Here is a 21,098-nt window from a genome sequence, read left to right on the forward strand (position 1 = left end):
AAATTATTTTGTTGTAATGGGCATACACTATTGTTATAAAATGTTTGTTTTTTTTAAGCATAGAAAACTGCAGTACTACTTTTTACTCTCACAACTAAAATAAATGTTGATGTAAAAGTATATATCTCTGTTGCCATTTGTGAATATACAGATTCACAAGGCAAACTACATGAAATTGTGTTAAGGTAAAAAAAGTTCCATAATTTGTTTTTTTGTGGTTATAACTATTTTTTATAAAACAGTACACTGGAATACATACTGAATTGGAATAAAAAAATAGTGATAAAGATCTTAAATGTTTCAAATGGATTTTATAAGATGCACTGTCCCTTTGTGAGCACGCAAGAGTGGCAACATGTGTGAATGTTTTCTGACCTTGCCCTTAGTATTGCCGTACAGAAGAGTCTCTCAGAGAGACGGAGCATGTCTGACCACAGCACTTTTAAGTTTTTCAGACTGCCACACACACACACACACACACACACACACACACGTGCAATCTCTCGCTCTCAGACTCTAGTCAAGTGATTTTTCATGAACTGCAGCATGCATTTCATTTTGAGTATTTTATTGTGATCAGATGTTTTCAGTTCAATGGAAAGACAATACATTTGTAATAAAAATGTGCTTTAAATATCAAAGTTATTACATGTTGATGATACTTGTCTCAGTAAAAAACTTTGAATGCGATTACATTTTGGACTGGCCCCTTTGAACATTTTAAATAGCTGGATTTGTCACACAATAAAAAGTACAAAACAGTCAAATTACCATTATCTATAAAAAAGCACAAGGGCATTAAGGTAAATAACAACGATACATAAATATTCCTCTTTAGAATATAAGATTACACTCCGGAGAATGAAAGACACATGATACAAAAGGAAAAAAAGGAAAGTGTAAAATGGTCTGTATATATAAAAACTGCTCTCTGAACCAAATATGATTGTCATGCCATGTTTAAATGCTGAAAAAGAGGGTGCAAATGAAAAAGTATATTCATTCATGTAAGGTATGAAATTATTGCCTTTGGAAAAGTGTTCACAGTGGGCACATACAGTAAGGCTTAAACTCAATACAACACACACTCTCTCTCTAACACACACACACACACACACACACACACACACACACACACACACACACACATTTCACTTTCACACTGCAGTAGATCTCTTGGCATGAAGCATCTCCATGAGAAGATTGTTGCATGGCACCTCTCCACACAGGTGTTTGTAGCACAGGTAATCCTCAGCTTGTGCACTGAGTGAGCGGACCTCAGGAAGCCGCAGTATGAGCTGGCTGAACCTGTCAAAACACTGCGGGTACGAGTAAAGTGTGTACTCGAGCAGAGCGCTGTTCAACTGCTCCTGAACATTCTCCACAAACTGCTGGTTCTCCAAGAGCTTCACATCTAGAGAAGAGAGAATCGATTATACTGTATGGTCATATATAATTTATTTCAGTGTATTTATTAGCTGTTCCCAGTATGTGCATTTTTAAGTGTGTGTGTGTGTGTGTGTGTGTGTGTGTGTGTAAGTAATAGCCCAACCTGTCTCTGTGAGTGTGGGTGGGTGTGTGTGTTAGGGTGACAATAGCCTGACCCATTAATGGACCACTTTAAAGTATTAGCAGTCCTCATCATAAGTGCCTTTCACACAGTAATTAAAATGTTGAAAAATCATTTCAATGCACTTGAAGGACACATATTACTTCTGAAGAATGAAAAAAAAAACAAAAAAAAACATCAACGAGACAGAGAGAGGACACAATAAATTCTTTCATTTTCAAATGCAGTTTTCAGATGTTTTGTTTATTATGGCTAATGAAACTATAATTGGAAATTTCTAAGAAAAGGTTTAACAATTTATAGTTACAAGTACATTTACTGCTAAGCACTGCTATGCACTTGTGATGTATTTGATCATTTTAAAATATTAAAGTGCTTATGAAATTCATCAAATGCACAATTTTTTACTGTATTGTGTACAAAAATGAACATCTATAATACCCCTATGAACACTTGCAATGAACTGACCAAATTCCAAATAAATAAATAAATGTACATATGCTACACAAATTCCACATCTTTTCTTCAGTGAAACTGAAAAATCAAAACAAATGTGCTGTACTCTGACATTGCCTAAACTTAAACTATGGAGTGAGATCGAAGTGACAAAGGCTATATCTTGATTTACACACTATTCTGTACAAAACAGTATGCAAGATTAGGCTTAGTGTGGCCCGTTTCAAAGTACATTGAAAACAGTATATCAAAGGAATCTGGATGATATACTACTTTAAGGAGATTTTCAAATTATGCATCCATTAATGTGTTTTGAGCAAATATTGCACACAATCCCTTATGCTATGGATGTTATACATGCTAGGTATATAAAGAAAAAATATGAATATGGGGCCAAAGCTACCACAGCAGTTTTTTTAGATCTACAGTATGAAGCTAAAAGTAAAGTAATGATGAATTTGAAGTGAAAAAATGTAGCTAGATGTTGCACGCTTAAATGCAAACAATTTGCAACAAAGGGGTCTGTGGAAATAAAACGCAATGCTATAATGAGTAGCATGTCATGATACAGGAAAACTGTCTTAATACATACTCAGAGGTATATACTTTCCCATCAAAAGGAAAGTGCAATATATAGTTGTAGTGAGCACCAATTACGGGGCCACAAAATAATTAAGATATACATTTCAAATGCACACTGGTTTATAATAACCCCAAGTAGGGCGCTCAGAACTCCTTGGTTAAGCGTTCCAATTCCTCCCATTCATTTGAACAGAAGTGGCCCATCTCTGCAAAAAAAATATCTCTGGTACAGCCTACATTGTAGTAAGCCCAATGTGAAGACCCAAAGGTAAACAGGAGTACAATTTTAAAAACGAACCTTTGTGGGATTCGAACACCCAACGTTTGAGGATGTAGTCCAGAAATGTACACACTACCCCACTCAGTTGACACAGTTGTCTCAACGATTGAAAAGAGACATGCCAGGTTTAAAGTAAGCACACAAAAGTGTTGTATAGTAATCGTTTGATCTATAGGTGTCGCTGTCTCCAGACTGCTTGGGTACCCTCAGGACATTATGTCGAAGACAGATACCAATTTTTTATTTATGCGAAAAGCGTTCAAAAGATACATAACTTTTTATAAAATTAAAAATGGTGGAGAGGCAATATGCGTGATGTAGGAAAAATTGGTATCATCAAAATCCCCATGACCCAAGGAATTTCTTTTTTTTAAATAGCCATTTTTTTAAATGTTGTGACCCATAGGTGCAATCCTGTCACCAAACATGGCATGTGTCCTAAGATCATGGCCCTAATGAAGCATACTAAGTTTTGTTTAAGTGTCTCAGAGATATAGCCTCAATTCTGTTTTAATGGCAACATTGTTAACTTCACCTTGGATGAAGCTTAAATTTATAACCAAAAAACGTGGACTCTAAAGGGTGGAGTTTTAATGTAAGGGGTCCATTACAATCATCATGAAGAGAGAAATTAGACACAAAAAGAATATGTTGCAAAAACATTTAACTGGTGGTGGCACTATAGATTTTGGCCTAGAGATCCCAAATTTGATCTGAGGGCTTTTCATACCCACTGCTATCAGTGTGCCAAATTTAATCATTTTCCTATGTATGGTCCATAGGGCTGCCATAGACACCCATTGGTGAGGAAAAACAATAAGAAAACTACAGAATACAAAACTAAAAAATACAATAGGTGTCACAGTACAATTCTGTGCTTTGCCGCTAATAATTTTAGAGTTTTGTATATGTTTACGTATAATGATGCAGCCATACTCACTGGGGTTGAAGAGAATAAGAGACTTCATGCAGGCCAGCTCCCTTCTGTCCACCTGCATATGTTGCAGTCTCCTGGCCAGCTCCTGTCCTCTCTGCACTAGACTGTTCAGAGTCAGTCCTGCTTCAACCAACACTGCTGACAGCTCAATCTGCACAACGCAACACCTTCATTAGGGCCACAATTGCTAGGTATTAAAACATACATGACTGTCTCCACTTTCAGAAGATTTTCTTTTAAGGTGAATATTTTAATGATCTGCACTTTGCTAGCCAGCAATAATATATTTAACAGCTCAATATCACATTTGACAAAAAAAGAAATAGTTTATGTTCCTTTCTTGCAGTCAGGAAAAATTAAAACAATGCAAAATCATTCACAGTTATAATCAGAATTCAAATGTATTGGCCAAGTTCCACTTATAGGAATTTGACATGGTATTCAAAGCATATGTATTGTACCTACTGTATGTACACAAAATGTATTGTATGGGTGTGTGACTAGTATAATTGTAGTGAGCAGAATAAATACAGTAGATAGAGTCTAGCAGCAATTAATTAAGAATGTGAGTAAAATGGTGACTACAATAAATAAAAAAAAACCTCACCTCCTGTCCTGTGATGAGAAGCAGACTGTTCTCTCTCCCATGACGCACCTGTCTGCAGATATGATCAAAAAGCAGAAGTTCACTCCAGCAGTTATGCAGCAGCCCCATCTGATCTCCCACCTAAATCATGGGATGTACAGTCTTATTGTTTGTTTATGACATTGTTATTATTTGTTATAAAAGGGTTAGTTCACCCATATTTCTCTCATCATTTATTCACCCTCATGGCATCCCAGGTGTGTATACCTTTTTTTCATTGGCAGAACATGTTTGAAAAAAATAAAAAAATATCTCAGCTCAGTAGGTCCTTAAAATGCAAGTGAATGGAGATTTAAAAAAAAAGCAGACAATCAGCATACACGTCTTCCATACGACTCCAGCTGTTAAATTAAAGTCTTCTACAGTGACAACATTGCTTTTGGTGCAAAAAAGATCAATGTTTAAGTACTTTGAAGCTACTTTGAAATCATTGTATGATGTGATCAGGTTGGCATGTGTGAAACACCCGGAAGAGCAGCACTGTTTACAACTGAGAAGGAGGAACACTGCACAGAAGTTTCACTGGTTTTGGTTTAGATCTGTATTTGTAGCTGATTGTTTACTCACAATGTGTTTGTGTGTTTACCCTGGATGTCTCAACCAGAAGAAGATTGTGAGATTACACGTAACATGCCAATGCGAATTTGTCAAACAAGAAACCACGTAAATTCAGTGCTCTCATGAATGCTCATTCTGCTGCTGACTGGAAGTGATAGTTTATATATAAAAAATACTTAATTATTTATCTTTTCATCTTATTTTTATATTATAGTGTCACTTTAGAAGAAGTTAATTTAACAGCTGAAGTTATTTGGATGATGTTTATGCTAACAATCTGTTCTTTTTGGAGCTTTTAAAGTCCACTTGCATTTTAAGGACCTACTGAGCTGAGATATTTTTCTTCAAATGTGTTATGCTGAATAAAGTCATACACACCTGGGATGGCATGAGGATGAGTAAATGATGAGAGGAATTACATTTTTTGGTGAACTATCCCTTTAATAAGAATCTAATTGTAACTTCATTAAGTATCGACACACGATAAAATTTTTTATTAGAACTTACCAATTCCAGCCTTCGTATTTGCATTTACATACATTTGAATTGTTATAATTAATATTATTAATATATATATATATATATATATATATATATATATATATATATATATATATATATATATATATATATATATATATATATATACATTTATTTATTTTTTAAATGGCATGACTAGCTATTTCCCAAGCTCTGTAGTGAAAGATTATGCCAAACTCCAGTACTTACTGGTTATGTCCCATTTAAAACATTTGAACTGTACTTTACAAGCAAAAAGCTATTTTTCCTAATTAATTGTGAACATAAATAAACACATCTTGCACATTTGAATGGTTGTAGATGCGTTGAATACAAGAAAAAAATCCTGCACACTGCCGTATCTTGCAATTAATCACATTTAATCACAGTCCTATTATTCAAACAGTAACGTTTCTGAAATAGTATCTAAATAAAATCACTTTACAGTAAGTACCAAAGCCTTGTCTGCTCAGTTGACTGTGGGTGAGTGACACCCATTACATCCATTAAAGCTCCACTTCAGGGTTCGACATATTAAACTGCGGTGATTAAGTGTGTGATGCGAGTTTGAATCTGGCTAGTGGCATCATCATCCCCCCTTCTCTCCTCTACAAAAATCAAATACGTCTGATCCTGTCTGTTCTACTCAAATCATCCAGAATGGTCTTCAACTACACAACAAGCAATAACGTGTGGCCTCTGACCCTAAAATTCAAACCTGTGAAGAAATACAGCCCTTGCACACAGATGAACAGCTAAACGGATCAAGATCATAAAAAATCAGCCGCTGTGCTCACATCGAACGTGCTGTATTTATGAACGCCAGATGACCTCTCACACCTTTTCACCTCTCTGTTTGTCCTTCATCAGTCTCTCCATCCCTCTTGTCTTTCCACCTCTTCCTCCCCCTCTAATCCTCTGTCCTTTTGGTGAGTTGTGAAGGCCATGTTGTGTCAGTATTTTGATGCACCGTAAAGCTCTAATAGAACTTCAGTGCCATATATAGCACAGACACAATTACTCAAACAATATATCTGCCCTCTACGTCCAGTCTAAACTGCCAGCAACATGACAGCATGACCGCACTTGTTTAGACACAGAGTTTGTGGATACAAAGTAAGTCACAATTTAGATTTTCACTGCACAATCGCTGTATACAAATGATCACCAATACAAACACCCAGTTGGGCACCAGTGTAAAAAGGGCTTGAGGCAAACATGCCACTGAATGTGACACAAATGCCCCAGATATTTAAAATGTGGGGAAATATCTCTATGGTGAATTTTATGAGATGAGTTATCTCACATGTAATACATTTCATAATATTCTAATCTAGTCTGGTCTAATCAAATCTAGGTTAAGTGCCTATGCAGACACAGCAGGCCTGTTGCTCTCAGCTATTTGTATTCGCTGTCTTTGAAGTGTTCTTGAATATGTAACTATTGTAACATGTTTTCTGTTGGAAAATACATGAGATAAATACATTCTAGAATAAAATATACCCTCATATTGATATTTAAAAATCTATTCCAGCCAGATGTCAAAAAAATATTTTGATATTTTTGCAATATGATATTACGTATTTCATTACATGTATAGTAGCAGTTCCGAGGTGAAATGTCCACCCAAACAGATGAGGTTTTTAAGGTTAATAATCTATTGTGATTTAAATCAACAAAACCTAATTCCCTCCAGTAAACCTTAAATCTAAACCTTACCAATGGTGTCAGAAAAAGCAAATTTGAAATAAAATTCAGATGAGATTTTTAAGGTTAATACTTTGAGTTTAAAATCAACAAATGTCACCTCCCTTCCCAAATCCTTAAACCTAAACCTAACCGACAATGTCATAAAAGCAAATGTGAGATGAAAAAACAACTGCTGAAGTGGCCACATCATTTTGTGCTGCTTCTATGACACTTCTCAACTCACATGCGAGTCAACTTGCACTCTCTTCTGGACTCCTTCTCCAGTCCTTTGCATTGCAAGTGCAACACTTTTTAGATGGGCTACTGTTAAGATTTAGGCAGAGGCTTTTTTGCAATAAGTGTACATAAAATAACATCAACGCAAATAGTGTTAGACAGTATTTGCAGCCCTAATTAAATACTAACATACACTAAAGGGTTATCACTACAGCATGTTCATTGTGTTTATTTAGAGTCCCACAGATACCCACAGAAACCAATCCCAAACCTCACCATGATATTTTGTAGTAAAATCATAGTAACCACAAAATTATACATGGTCACTACATTAACACCATATTACTGTTTTAACACCATGGTTAATTGCATGAAAACTGTGACTTCCACCAAAAAACGTGGTTACTACAATATTACTATAGTAAAACCATGGTTCATATTACCTGGATCAAACCTTTCTCTAAACTCTCCAATCTTCACCGAGACCAAAACACTGTGAGGAAATCAACCTTTCTATTCATTTCTATTTATTAATATAAGCAGTATTAAAGGAAATATTAAAAGTGGAGACAGGGAAGATGATGGGAAAAAGTGGGACAAAATGCAGATTTGAACCCGGGTCATCAGCACAAAAAAAGCACATCCACACCATCATTACACCCCACACCACTGCAGCAACACTTTTGGTTCAGTTTGAACTTCATTTTTGTGTTTCCACCAGACTACTAGAGTGGAAACAGTCGTGCAAATACTCACTCCATCATGCACTAAAGTAAGTTGAATTTAGATGCCATAAAATAGCATTGTCTGAGGCTTTATGTTTATGGCATAATGATCTGCCCTTATACACGTGATTTGAGTGAAAGTGAATAGAAGTCATTGCTGTTGCAGCGCCTAATGTTATTTCACCTGGGAATTGTTGTTATATATACAATAAGCCATGTAAATATCAGTTGGCAAAAAAATTACTGTAGGTATTGTAGCATTCATTTATAAGTCAGGTTGATCAATTCCAAGGAGAAAAAAATGCTCTAAATAAAAAAAGGAAAAAAAAAGATGTAGACAAGCATGTGGGGGATTGCACGGTTCTAAATAGAGTTCAAGAAAACTTAAATCTGAATGCAATCCACATTTTTTGCATTGCATGATACCTTTCAGCAGCTGAAAACAATGCAGAACTCAGACGATATGGAGAGCTTGGATTCCAGAGCTATCTGCTGCATGGAATGTAATTAAGCGCTTCTGAAAGCATTGTGTCTGCAGGAGTCAGTCCCTGGCAAGCATATTCAAACTCCAACACATTTTACGTCCTGACTTGTGGATACTGACAAAGGTTGCCATAACTACAAAATGGAATGGATTGTGCAGAAAACATGTAAAACTCATGCAGGTGTGAATAGGCAAAAACAAAGTTTTAAATTCTATATACAGTACGTTACTGTCATTCTAGAATTATGCCATTTAAAGTGAGACAAAATATATAACCCAACAGTATATCTGTTAAGGCAGATTATTAACACTATTCTATCATCATTTACTCACCCACATGTCATTCCAAACCTGTATGACTTTCTTTCTTTCTACTGTGGAACACAAAAGGAGATGTAATGCAGAATGTTAACCTCAGTCCCCATTCACTATAATGGTGACTGAGGTTAAAGCCCCCTACATACTTTCCATGTAATCAAAGAAGGAACAGGTGTGATGTCATTTAGAACTAAATCTGGCCTGTTTTTGAGTTTGTTTCAGTGGTTCGTAACAACTCGCCAGGGCGAGCTTTCAGGAAAACTTTGTACCGGCTGCTGAACACCTTACTGCCATTGGTCCACGTCATTGGTAGAATTGACCTGGAGCTCAACCTACTTTGAGTCTGACAGCTAATTCACTTCCAGTCAGTTAATATCAGTCAATATGAACACACTATCTTGCATGAGTTATTATCGAGTGGGTGCAAATTTGCCTGCATCTGTACGATTGTTCGCGTGGAGCAATTAATTTTTTTCAATTAGTCTACTAAAGGAATCAAATCTACTCAAATGCTCCTAAGTGCCCATTCACTCAACCACCATCTGCAGCAAAAGCCCACATTTGCCCACAGTAAGACATGCCTGTCATTATTCTTTTGTCTGTATTGTAACCATTAACAATCTTTTATACACCCATATTTGCAGTAGTATCAGTTTCATCATAAATTACAATAATAGTGTTTTCAGCACATAGTATGGCGCATATTGCATGTTAATGCATTAGCGTCATGAATGCAGAAAGTAAACATGACAAATTACACGTTATCTACTGCATATTTAATACTTTACATTTTCATAAAATAGTTAAAACAGCTTGTTTTACTGATCTTGAATGAGTTCTACTCATATAATGTAACGAACTCTGATCCTCAAGTTCAACCCGCCCCCTCTAGCTCTCAAGCTCGCTCCCAATCACCAGAATATTAGTTTCACCTGCACGGTTCACTTCCTCTATATATACTCTGCCCTTTCTCACCACACTTGTTGGTTATTGTTTAGTTTACCCCTTCGCTTTGCCAGCTCTAGTGTTTCGCTAGCTTTCCCCTGTCTATTCTACTCGCTTGTTTTGTCTTTGTGTATTCTGATCTCCCGGCTTCGACCTTACGCTCCCCTTACTACTCTTCTCTGGATTTGCCCCTTTGTCTTCGACCTTACGCTCCCCTATAGGACGCTTCTCTGGATTTGCCCTTTTGTACTATTGACTTTCTGCCAATAAAGCAGTTTACCCGACATTGTGACTATCTCTTCGTGTGCGCGTTACAGAATAACCAACCCCACAGAACATAGTCACAATGGATCCCACGGAGAACCTCCAAAGCTCACTAGAGCGGATTTGTGCGGCGCTTTCCGCCCAAGGATCTACGGTTGGGAGACACGACCAAGCGCTCACAGCCCAGGGACAGCAGATACAGGAGATACTACAGACGGTACGTGCCATTTCTGATCAGTTTAACCCTGTTCCACCTGTGTCTGTCCCTGAGCCCGCTGAGGCTCCCAACGTATTTCCAAGCGCTGTGAGTTTTCAAACTCCCGAGAGGTTTGATGGCTCTTCGGACACTTGTCAAGGTTTTTTAATGCAGTGCACCATCTATATGAAGTATCACCCCCTTTTACGCTCCGACAGTGAGAGAATTCATTTTTTGATTTCCCTTCTCACTGGCAAAGCGCGACAATGGGCCACCGCGTTGTGGACTGCTGATAGCCCACTTCTCACTTCCTACGATCGATTTTGTCACCAGATTGCCGTGGTATTTAATCACCCGGCAGCTGGTAGAGATGTGGGCAGCCGCCTTATGTTTCTTAAACAGGCGTCACGCACTGCCGCCGATTATGCCCTTGATTTCCGCACCCTTGCGGTTGGTAGCGGGTGGAGCGACCCCGCTCTTCTTACTGTCTACCGTCTGGGTTTGTGTAGCCAACTGCAGATGGAGCTAGCCTGTAGAGGTGAATCACTGTCGCTGGAGGAGTATATTCAACTCTCCATTACGGTTGATAACCTTCTACGCGATCGCGCTTTTAGAAGTCCCTCGGTCCTCCGAGAATGCACCGTGGGTTCTAACACATCTCAACCCCCACCACTCGAAAGCACACCCGGTCCTGAACCCATGCAGCTTGGCCATGCTCCATTAACCCTTGCAGACGTTTGACACAGCGCCTCTGTCTGTACTGTGGCAAGCCGGGTCATCACATTGCCTCTTGCCCAGTCTGCCCTCAGCCTTCTCTCTCCCGAAGCCAGGTGAGAACGTCAGTCATCCTGAGTATCACCCAGAAACAAGTCTGCCTCCCTGTGGTGTTAATCATTAACGATGTCTCCTTTTCTGCCCCAGCCCTAGTTGATTCCGGGGCAGCGGGGAATATTTTAGACGATGGCTTGGCCAAGAGACTTAATATCCCACTTAGTCCGGTGGAACCCCCTCTCAAAGTCAATTCTTTGGATGGAGCACCTCTCGGATCGGGATTGATTTCCTACAGAACTACACCATTGTCCCTTCAAGTTGGCTTGTTTCACAGGGAGATCATTCAGTTTTTTATTGTTCGATCCCCTAGAGACCCAGTAGTATTAGGTCACCCCTGGCTGTCTCTTCACGACCCCCATATTTCCTGGCTCATGGGGGAACTGTTGAGCTGGAATAACTATTGTCTGTCTCACTGTATTCACCTACCTGTTTGCTCGACCTCTGTAGAGAGCCCCAAAGTGAGATCTCTGGTCTCCATTCCCTCTGAGTATTCTTCTTATGCTGATGTATTTGAAAGGACCCAGGTTAATCTCCATCCACACCATAGCGTGGATTGCGCCATCGATCTCCTTCCGGGGTCCCCACTCCCTAAAAGCAGAGTATACCCCTTAACGCTGCCTGAAACCAAGGCTATGGAGGACTACATAGATGAGGCTCTCCATCTCAGCATAATTCGACCGTCCACCTCCCCGGTGGCATCAGGGTTTTTCTTCGTGGACAAGAAGGATGGCGGTCTTCGTCCTTGCATCGATTACCATGCCTTAAACAAGGTAACGGTAAAGTTCGCCTATCCCCTGCCTCTTATCCAGCCAGCCCATGAACAAGTCAGCAAGGCCAACATTTTTACCAAACTTGACCTCCAGAGCGCGTACAACCTTGTACTCATTCGTAAGGGGGACGAGTGGAAGACTGCGTTCATCACCACCAGGGGGAACTACGAATACTTTGTTATGCCGTACAGCCTCGCTAACTCTCCTTCGGTGTTTCAGTCCTTTATGAACGAGATCTTCCGTGACATGTTGGACCAATTCCTCGTCATCTACATTGATGACTTATTAATTCACTCCTCCTCACTGTCGGAACACACCAAACACGTCTCGAGGGTGTTACAAAGACTTCGGGAACACGACTTATTTGTGAAGGCAGAAAAGTGTGCCTTTCACCGTTCCTCCGTCTCCTTCCTGGGTTATGTCTTGTCCGCAGGAACTATGAGGATGGAGACTAACAAGGTGGCTGCAGTCCTGTCCTGGCCAGAACCTAGGACGCTGAAAGAACTCCAACGGTTTCTAGGTTTCGCCAACTACTACAGGCGCTTTATCCGAAACGTTGGGAGGATTGCCGCACCCCTCACTACCCTAACACGAGGCAACCCGAAGTCCCTAACATGGAGCACCACTGCTCAACAAGCCTTCCAAGCACTAAAAGACGCCTTTACTAGTTCCCCTATTCCCCAGCAGCCTGATCCCACTCTCCCTTTCGTGGTGGAGGTGGATGCCTCTGAAGTGGGGGTGGGAGCAGTACTCTCGCAGCTACACGGTACTCCCGCTAAACTGCATCCTTGTGCCTTCTACTCCCATAGAGTCTCCCCCTGAGCAAAACTATGACGTCGGGAATAGAGAGTTGCTGGCCATTAAACTAGCCTTGGAGGAATGGCGTCATTGGTTGGAGGGTTCTAAATCCCCCTTCGTTGTCTTCACCGACCACAAGAACCTGGAGTACATTCGTTCAGCCAAGAGGCTGAAACCCAGACAGGCCAGGTGGGCCATGTTCTTCACCCATTTTGACTTTTCGGTAACCTTTCTCCCCGGTTCCAAGAACACTAAAGCCGACGCGCTCTCCAGACTTTTCAGCTCTGGCTCTAAACCTTCGGAGCCAGAGTCTATTCTCCCCACGTCGTGCATTGTAGCCCCAGTCAGGTGGGAATTGACGGAGGCCATCTTACGGGCTCAAGGTAACGAACCTGCGCCTCCTCAAACCCCCCCAACAAGATGTATGTACCTACCACTATTCACCCTCAGCTCATGCAATGGGTCCATACCTCCCTTTGTTCCGGCCATCACCCGTTCCACGGAGCTACCCACTAAGAAATATTGGTGGCCCTCGCTGAAGGACGATGTCCACGACTATGTCCTTTCCTGTCCAGTCTGTGCCCAATCCAAAACGCCTCGTCACCTTCCCGCTGGACTCCTCCAACCGTTGCCCATACCCAGTCGGCCTAGGTCCCATATCTCCATGGACTTCATCACTGACTTACCTCCCTCAGACGGTCAAACGGAGATCCTAGTGGTGGTAGACAGGTTTTCCAAGATGTGCCGCCTAATTTCCCTACCTGGACTCCCCAATGCCACTCAGCTAGCCGACCTTGTGATCTGTCATGTCTTCCGCAACTTTGGCATCCCCGAGGACATCACTTCGGATAGAGGGACCCAGTTCACGTCTCGATTCTGGCGAGCCTTCAGTGACAGGCTGAGCATCCAGCTAAACTTCTCCTCGGGATACCACCCCCAAACCAATGGCCAGACCGAGCGCCTTAACCCCGGAGCCTACTGTGCTCAGAACCAGGGAACTTGGCACACCTACCTCCCTTGGGCCGAATACAACCAGAATAGCCTGGTCAGCTCTTCGACTCGTCTCACCCCATTCCAATGCGTCCTGGGCTATCAGCCTCCCCTTTTCCCTTGGGAGGCACACCCGAGTGATGTTCCTGCGGTGGATGCCTGGGCCCAGAGGTGCGCCCAGGTCTGGAGAGCCACCCATGACCGTCTACAACACTCTAGCCAAACCCAGAAATCGAAGGCTGACCGCCGACGCAGACCCACACCTATCTTCCATCCGGGCCAGCGAGTGTGGCTATCAACCCGAGACATCCGTCTTCGTCTCCCGTCAAAAAATCTGAGCCCCAAGTACATCGGCCCTTTTAAAATTTTAAGGAGAATAAACCCTGTGACATACAAATTACTGCTGCCTCTCCGCTACAAAATATGTCCTGTGTTTCATGTCTCCCTTCTTAAGCCCGTATTTTACAGCCCCATGTTCCCGCCCACTGCATCCCAGACACCCCCTCCACCACTCGATGTCGGAGGTCAGCCCGCTTACTCTGTCCGGGCCTTGTTAGACTCCAGACGTCGGGGTGGCGAGCTGCAGTATCTGGTAGACTGGGAGGGCTACGGACCTGAGGAACAGTCGTGGGTACGGTCGAGGGATGTCTTGGACCAAGCCCTCAAGCTGGATTAACATCCGATCATCCCGCACCACTTCCCAGAGGTTGCGCTCCTCGCAACCGAGCGCGGCCGTCCGGAGCCGTCCGTAGCAGAGGGGGGAGTACTGTAACGAACTCTGATCCTCAAGTTCACCCCGCCCCCTCTAGCTCTCACGCTCGCTCCCAATCACCAGAATATTAGTTTCACCTGCACGGTTCACATCCTCTATATATACTCTGCCCTTTTTCCCCACACTTGTTGGTTATTGTTTAGTTTACCCCTTCGCTTTGCCAGCTCTAGTGTTTCGCTAGCTTTCCCCTGTCTATTCTACTCGCTTGTTTTGTCTTTGTGTATTCTGATCTCCCGGCTTCGACCTTACGCTCCCCTTACTACTCTTATCTGGATTAGCCCCTTTGTCTTCGACCTTACGCTCCCCTATACGACGCTTCTCTGAATTTGCCCTTTTGTACTATTGACTTTCTGCCAATAAAGCAGTTTACCCGACATTGTGACTATCTCTTCGTGTGCGCGTTACATATAATAAGACATGAAGTCATTATTAACACATTTTAATGTCATATTAGTTAATATTTAATTTGTAGTCTTTAGCATCCTCATAATAAAATGTCCCTCTAAATGCCTCCCCCAGCGACGTGGCCAGTGTCTGAATGTTCGTAAACAGTGTTTCATTGCACAGCTGATTCCAACTTCTTTTTACCTCTGAATGAAAAATGAAGAACTTCTCCGTATGCTGGGGTCTTAACATTCTGCCTAATATCTGCAATTGTTTCCAACAGAACAAAGAATGTCTTATGTGTTTGGAACGATATGAGGATGAGTAAATTATGACAGAATCTTCAAGTTTGAGTGAACTATCCCTTTAAAAATGACGTTTGAGACACATTCTGCTTGTTTCAACCTATTTAACTTTAAAGCAACTCTGTATCTTAATATGTTGTAATCTGCACCGCTCTCTGACCTGAATAGCAACTGAGTGTCCAAATTATAGATTCCAAATGATGTCTAATGCCTCTTTATATCTCTACTCACACATTTAGCACTGCAAGACTGCACAATTTGCAAGCGTTCCTTGTAGAACCTCACAGAAGATTACATGCCATGCTAGATTTAGATCAACCAATAAGATTTTCAGAATATCTATTTACAGTTAAGCTGTTTCATTGAGCAACCATTTGGACTTTGACACAGACATCAGCAACACAACAAATAAAAAACAACACACCAAAATTTATCTTAGTTTAAAAGCTGTCAACAGCAAAACAGTCAACAACTACACAATATCTTGAAGTTTTGGTGCCGGTAACCCTAACCTTTATCGTTCAGTAAGATGTAGGATCGGGTGACAAAACAGCAGACTTTTTCCAAAATAGTTATACACTGATGAGACACGACATTAACCTTATATCCTAAAGGATCATGCAACATTTTGATTATCACAGAGCTGTGTAAATCACAGAAGTCTACAGAGCTATTTAAATGAGAACACACCATAGACTTCATGAACATTACGTGACCGTGGCAAAATATTTGCAAAGCACAATTCACAATTACATGCTTCTGGCTGCAGTTTCCCAGCAAAATGTCCAGTAGGGTTGCCACAGTGTATGGTCACTTTATTTCCAAATAGTTCGTTGTGAGTGCAACTCTGCAGGATCACTTTATATGTAGCCTATACATCTGTGATTTAATCATAAAATAATACAAATACACGTTCACATCGAACCATATTTCAGTGACGATTATCATCATTATAATTATTATGTTTACATTTATAATTGTTTTTAGATCTTAATATGTATTATTAATTTTCCACCTGTTGTCGTAGACGGATACTTGCATGACGGTAAATGGAAAGGTGGTTATATATAATTTTTTTGACCACTTTCTTATTTTAATTGCTTTTCCATTTCGTTGGAAGAGCAATTTTAATTTAGAAATGTCTTTGGTTTAAGTTTTTCATTTATTAAATACATTAATTTAATTTTCAATGCAAAATCACTAAAGCAAGAATATTCACTGATCCCTCATCAGAGTTGCAGATGTTATTAGATATTGTGATATATATATTTTCTTAATAAAAATATTGTGAACAAATTTCTTGCATATAACCCAGCCGTAGGAGGGAACAAAACAAACATATTCACACACATTCAATGTGATTACACTACCAAATCAGCTAACCTGGGTCCTGGGATGAAAGGTAATAAAACACCACCATTAAACCTGCATCAACCCACAATAAGTGATATATTTGCCTGGACAACTAAATACCCGGGCGGTAAACCATGATGGAGAGAATGCACGGATGAAGCAGGTTCGCTGCCAAAGAGATGTTACTTTTCCGCTGTTTAAAAGCCATTTTTCAAAATGTTTACTTGGCACAGGTTTTACGCCTGACGCAACCCTCAGTGGCTCAAGAGTCTCCAATTTACTTAACCTGCATGTTTTTGGACTTGTGGGGGAACCCGGAGCACCAAGAGGGAACCCACGGGAACACAGGGAGAACATGCACACTCCACACAGAAAGACCCTGTTGAACCAGTACTCGAACCTGGGACCTTCCTGCTGTGAGTGACATTTCTAACCACTGAGCCACCGTGCCGCCCTATTGTGAAAAATCACCCCACAGTATCACTTAGCATCTAACCGGCCTTATTAACCGGTGTTAGTCGGTATGAACGTGAACACCGCACTGGTGCAAAAATTATATAATGGCTAATGTCCAGCTGGGGGCATCAAAAGCGAGTGAAATTGTGTCGTAATAAGACAAGGTTTTTCCGGTTAATTTTTAGATGGAGGTTATAATGAGCAAAACGTATCTCCCTAATCTAAAACTTTAACCTAAACCTAACCAATAGTGTTCAAAAACCAAATGAGAAATGAAAAGCACATTTTCTGTAGCAACCCCATCATCTCGTGTCACTTGCATACTTGAGTCCCAATACCAACACTCATGAACATTATTCAAGATTAATAAATTAAAAAAAAGAGTTATTGTTAATTGTTTGTTCATGTTTCTAATGCAGTTACCTTTTGTTAACAAATGCAACCTTATTGCAAAGTGTAAAAAAAAATAGATTTTTTTAAAAAAAATTTTAAATACAATAAATCTAATCAAATTAAAAATAAATAAATAATTAAAAGTTGTTCTAATTGAAAATATCCCCAGACATCAACAAAGGCACATTTTGATGTGCAGATTTAGTAAACTTCTGAGGACATCTTTGTTCCCAAAGCACAGCTTAGTAAACCTACACACGTGCCCTCATTTTGTCTTTTCTTTACTCTGTAAAGCTGTACCTTTAGTTCCTTGAAGAAGACACAACTTCTTGCCCACTCAACAATAGAGAATAGTGTCTGATCCGCCATGACACACAACAGGCTGAAGGGCCGCGGTTTATCCAGTTTACCCCTGCCGCTTTGCTCCTGGTGAAGAAAAGAGCAGATTTTCCCTCTCACCTGGAAACACAAAACAATGTTCATTTAACTGTAACATTAAAATTACATTGGTGTAACTCAATAAAACCAGATATTGTAACTAATGACAAAACATTCAATCTTAACCCAAACATAACATTAGTGTTCAATCAATATGGGTTTTACTGTCATATTCCTACGTTTTTGCGCACGCCCCCCCCAATCTTGAATATTTAGTGACATACTTCATTCACTACAATATCCAGATCATTAGACCCATACCTGCTCCTCATCTGGATCACAGCTGACCAGCTCTAGCACCAGTGGGGGCAATCCTGGGTGCATAGGACTAGTGTGTGGAGAGGCAGGCATGCAGCCATCAGGGTAGGGGTACCCTAGTGAAGAGTCAGGGGAACTGGAGTATGCATGTGGATATTCTGCCTTAATGGATCTAGTAGGCAGGGACGGAGCAGTGTACTGGCACTGAGCTGGAAATGACCCATAGCTCTGCAGGGCCACACCCAGGGCCGTCGGGCAGAGAGGAGGGCAGTCATACTCTGGAGAGGATAGTGAAGAGGGATGGGGAGTGGGGAGTGACCTGGGATAAGGGTACTCAGACTGGGCAGTGGATGGCAGGTTTGGGTTGGGCTCTATTTTAAAGCTGGCTCTGATTAAAGCTCTTTTCTGCTGTTTAAGGGCACGATCACGCTTGTACATGGGGCCAAATTTGTTTCTTCCCCCCCTCATTCGATCTGCTCGGACAGCTGGGGAGAAACAAGGAAACCAAGTATTAGGATAGGCTACATCTTATCCTCAATAAGACAAAACAATGCATGCTACTTTATGTAAATGTAGCACAGATAGCAATTTAGGCTACCTCAGGATAGCCTATTTTAAGAGCTCTGTGAATAAAAAGCCAAATAAAGCAAGGAATGAGTAAGTCAGGGGGGAAAAGGCAAACGGATATTTCTCTTCATATGGACATTTTCCTTGCTGGTTTTTGTGAACTACAAGAGCCTACATGAATCCGCGAGTCTTATCAGCGCGTGAGGAATGTGTCACAGGAGCGCGCGGAAACAGGTGCTTCTCTGCACGCGGCCTGGGAATCGCGCGCACGGAGAACAAAATGAGACAGAATGACAGGGATTTGGCCATCTTCTAGCCTATATGTACCGAATAAGACATAGCACAAGACTGTAGGTTGTAACGTTTTCTGATACGTAGGCCTACGTATTGCCCAAAATGAAAGAAAGTTTTTAAAGAATAATTTACATAGTAATCATTTAAAAAAAAAAGAGAGAATTTTCCTCTTTCGGGCTTTATATTAATAGGCTAAGTGAATGTCATTACATTTGACGTCACCATTTCAAAAATGATTTTAAATAGGATCATGAAATAGGCCACATCACGCAAACACAACATGCAAAACTACAAGTTTCGAAGTTGTTGTTTTGATCTGATGGGGAGCAATGCTTACCCTCGAGTCTCATGCCGACACTGATGCACTTCTGAAAGCGACAGTAAGGACATCTCTTCCTCTGGGTTTTATCAATGCCACAGTCTTGGTTCAGTGTGCATGTGTATCTCTTGTTATTCTGAACCGTTCTCTTGAAAAACCCCTGTATAATAATAGTATATAATAAGGATTTTTTTTTTCTATCAGGATCCAATGGTCAAACAACAATACAGAACAAAATTAAGACTTTCACTGTGGCTTTTAAATGATGGGACATCTTAAGAAGTACGCGTGGATTGTGGAAATCTAAAATAAAGCCTGTTATATTTAAACACAAACCCCAAAATGATCGGTAACACACACATTAGCCTATTATAGTATAATGCAGAAGAGATCATTCTATATGTACAATCAAATAATTAGCTACAGCTTCTTCATATGAAACTAATTTAGCCTGTAATATACTAATATATGCATAAACTGAGCCCTTCAAAATTGTTAATGATACGAAAAAATATATACTTTTTATTTTTATAAAGCCCAACCGAAATACATAGGCTAAAACCCCGACAGATTGTATAGTGTACCTTACAACTTTCACAGGTAAGAAGTCCGTAATGATATCCAGACACTTTATCTCCACATACAGGGCAAAGCTCATCAAACTCTTCATTTGGTGTGAAGTCCATCACCCTGACTGATGCGTCTGGAAGCATCGAATACATACCATTTATTTACATACCATACATAACGATTACAGTAGCATAATTACTTTACATGCTTCCTTTTGACATATCTCGTGTTACACATAAACACATTACTCTGCTATCACTGTATAATAATAAAGAAAAACATTTTAAATTATTTTGAAAGAAAGAAAGAATGCGGAAATCTGCAACTGAGATCATTTAGCCTGTTCTCCTTTACGAGTTTGTGCATGTGCATTCATTTCTGAAAAATATCACTAGTTGAAAATTTTTAAATCGAATCAATTCGACAAAATAACTTAATCACACAGGCTAATGAAAAAGGTGACACTTCAAAAGGATACTTAAAATAAAATTACGGTATAGAGATCTTGAGCGCCGACCAATGCATCTGTTCATGCACCTACTAATATCCTGTAGGCCTGTCTGTACAGTGAGCAACTGATTTGATTGTATTGATCTTGTAATGCCTGTTACCCACGCCCACTCCAAAACAGACACACACACACACACACTCTATACTTTACTTATAAAGTTACCACAGTCCACTAAAAGGCCTGTTAAAGGATGAGAGGGCAATTATTCATTGCAAAACTTACTTGATATTATTTAACAATGTACTGACTAGTTGAGTTTTTACAGTTAATCATGATCATTACAAACCAAATAAAAATTTTGAATTCATGGTTGAATCGATCGATTATTTCCGGAAAAGCACTAGTTAATAATATGTGCATAATTATTACTTCATCCGAATACAGATGTTTCACAGATATTGAAATAAACTTATTTTAACGACAGTGTCGGTTTATGTCAATTTTCTATTATGACACCACGCTCTCTGCAGTTCAAAATTAAAGTGATATTATTTTCACTTACATAATGCATTAGGATTTTTTTAAAATTTGTTTTTTTAAATATGTGCATCCCATATTTCTACACACAGATTATTTTTAAATGAAAATGCAAGTCAGCAATTAAGTTATTTAAGTAAGCTTAGCCCTTTAGCTTTCGGCCGTGAAAACAATCAGTGGCATGAATGCAATTAAATATTAATGAT

At 40.1% G+C, this 21,098-nt stretch overlaps 1 protein-coding gene across 1 annotated transcript; it reads right to left on the bottom strand.

Moving 5' to 3' along the window:
• Positions 1-1,157: 1,157 nt before the first annotated feature.
• On the bottom strand, positions 1,158-20,026 carry LOC127630619 (steroidogenic factor 1-like). Its single transcript, XM_052108240.1, has 7 exons — positions 19,919-20,026; positions 19,353-19,494; positions 18,158-18,639; positions 17,759-17,917; positions 4,433-4,552; positions 3,829-3,976; positions 1,158-1,414 (listed from the first exon to the last, which is right to left on the bottom strand). The coding sequence occupies exons 1-7, from the start codon at positions 20,018-20,020 to the stop codon at positions 1,158-1,160; spliced, it is 1,410 nt and encodes a 469-aa protein (XP_051964200.1). The 5' UTR covers positions 20,021-20,026.
• Positions 20,027-21,098: the final 1,072 nt, after the last annotated feature.

This window comes from Xyrauchen texanus, chromosome 37 (assembly GCF_025860055.1).
Source record: "Xyrauchen texanus isolate HMW12.3.18 chromosome 37, RBS_HiC_50CHRs, whole genome shotgun sequence".
Lineage (NCBI taxonomy): Eukaryota > Metazoa > Chordata > Actinopteri > Cypriniformes > Catostomidae > Xyrauchen > Xyrauchen texanus.

Excerpts from the sequence above, each read along its gene's own strand:
- LOC127630619 (XM_052108240.1), bottom strand. The coding sequence starts at position 20,020 with ATGGACTTCACACCAAATGAAGAGTTTGATGAGCTTTGCCCTGTATGT. Across the intron at positions 18,640-19,352 it reads TGTCGGCATGAGACTCGAGG|CTGTCCGAGCAGATCGAATG; the intron begins GTAAGCATTGCT and ends GTTTCTCCCCAG. Across the intron at positions 17,918-18,157 it reads GTGATCCAGATGAGGAGCAG|GTGAGAGGGAAAATCTGCTC; the intron begins GTATGGGTCTAA and ends TTGTGTTTCCAG.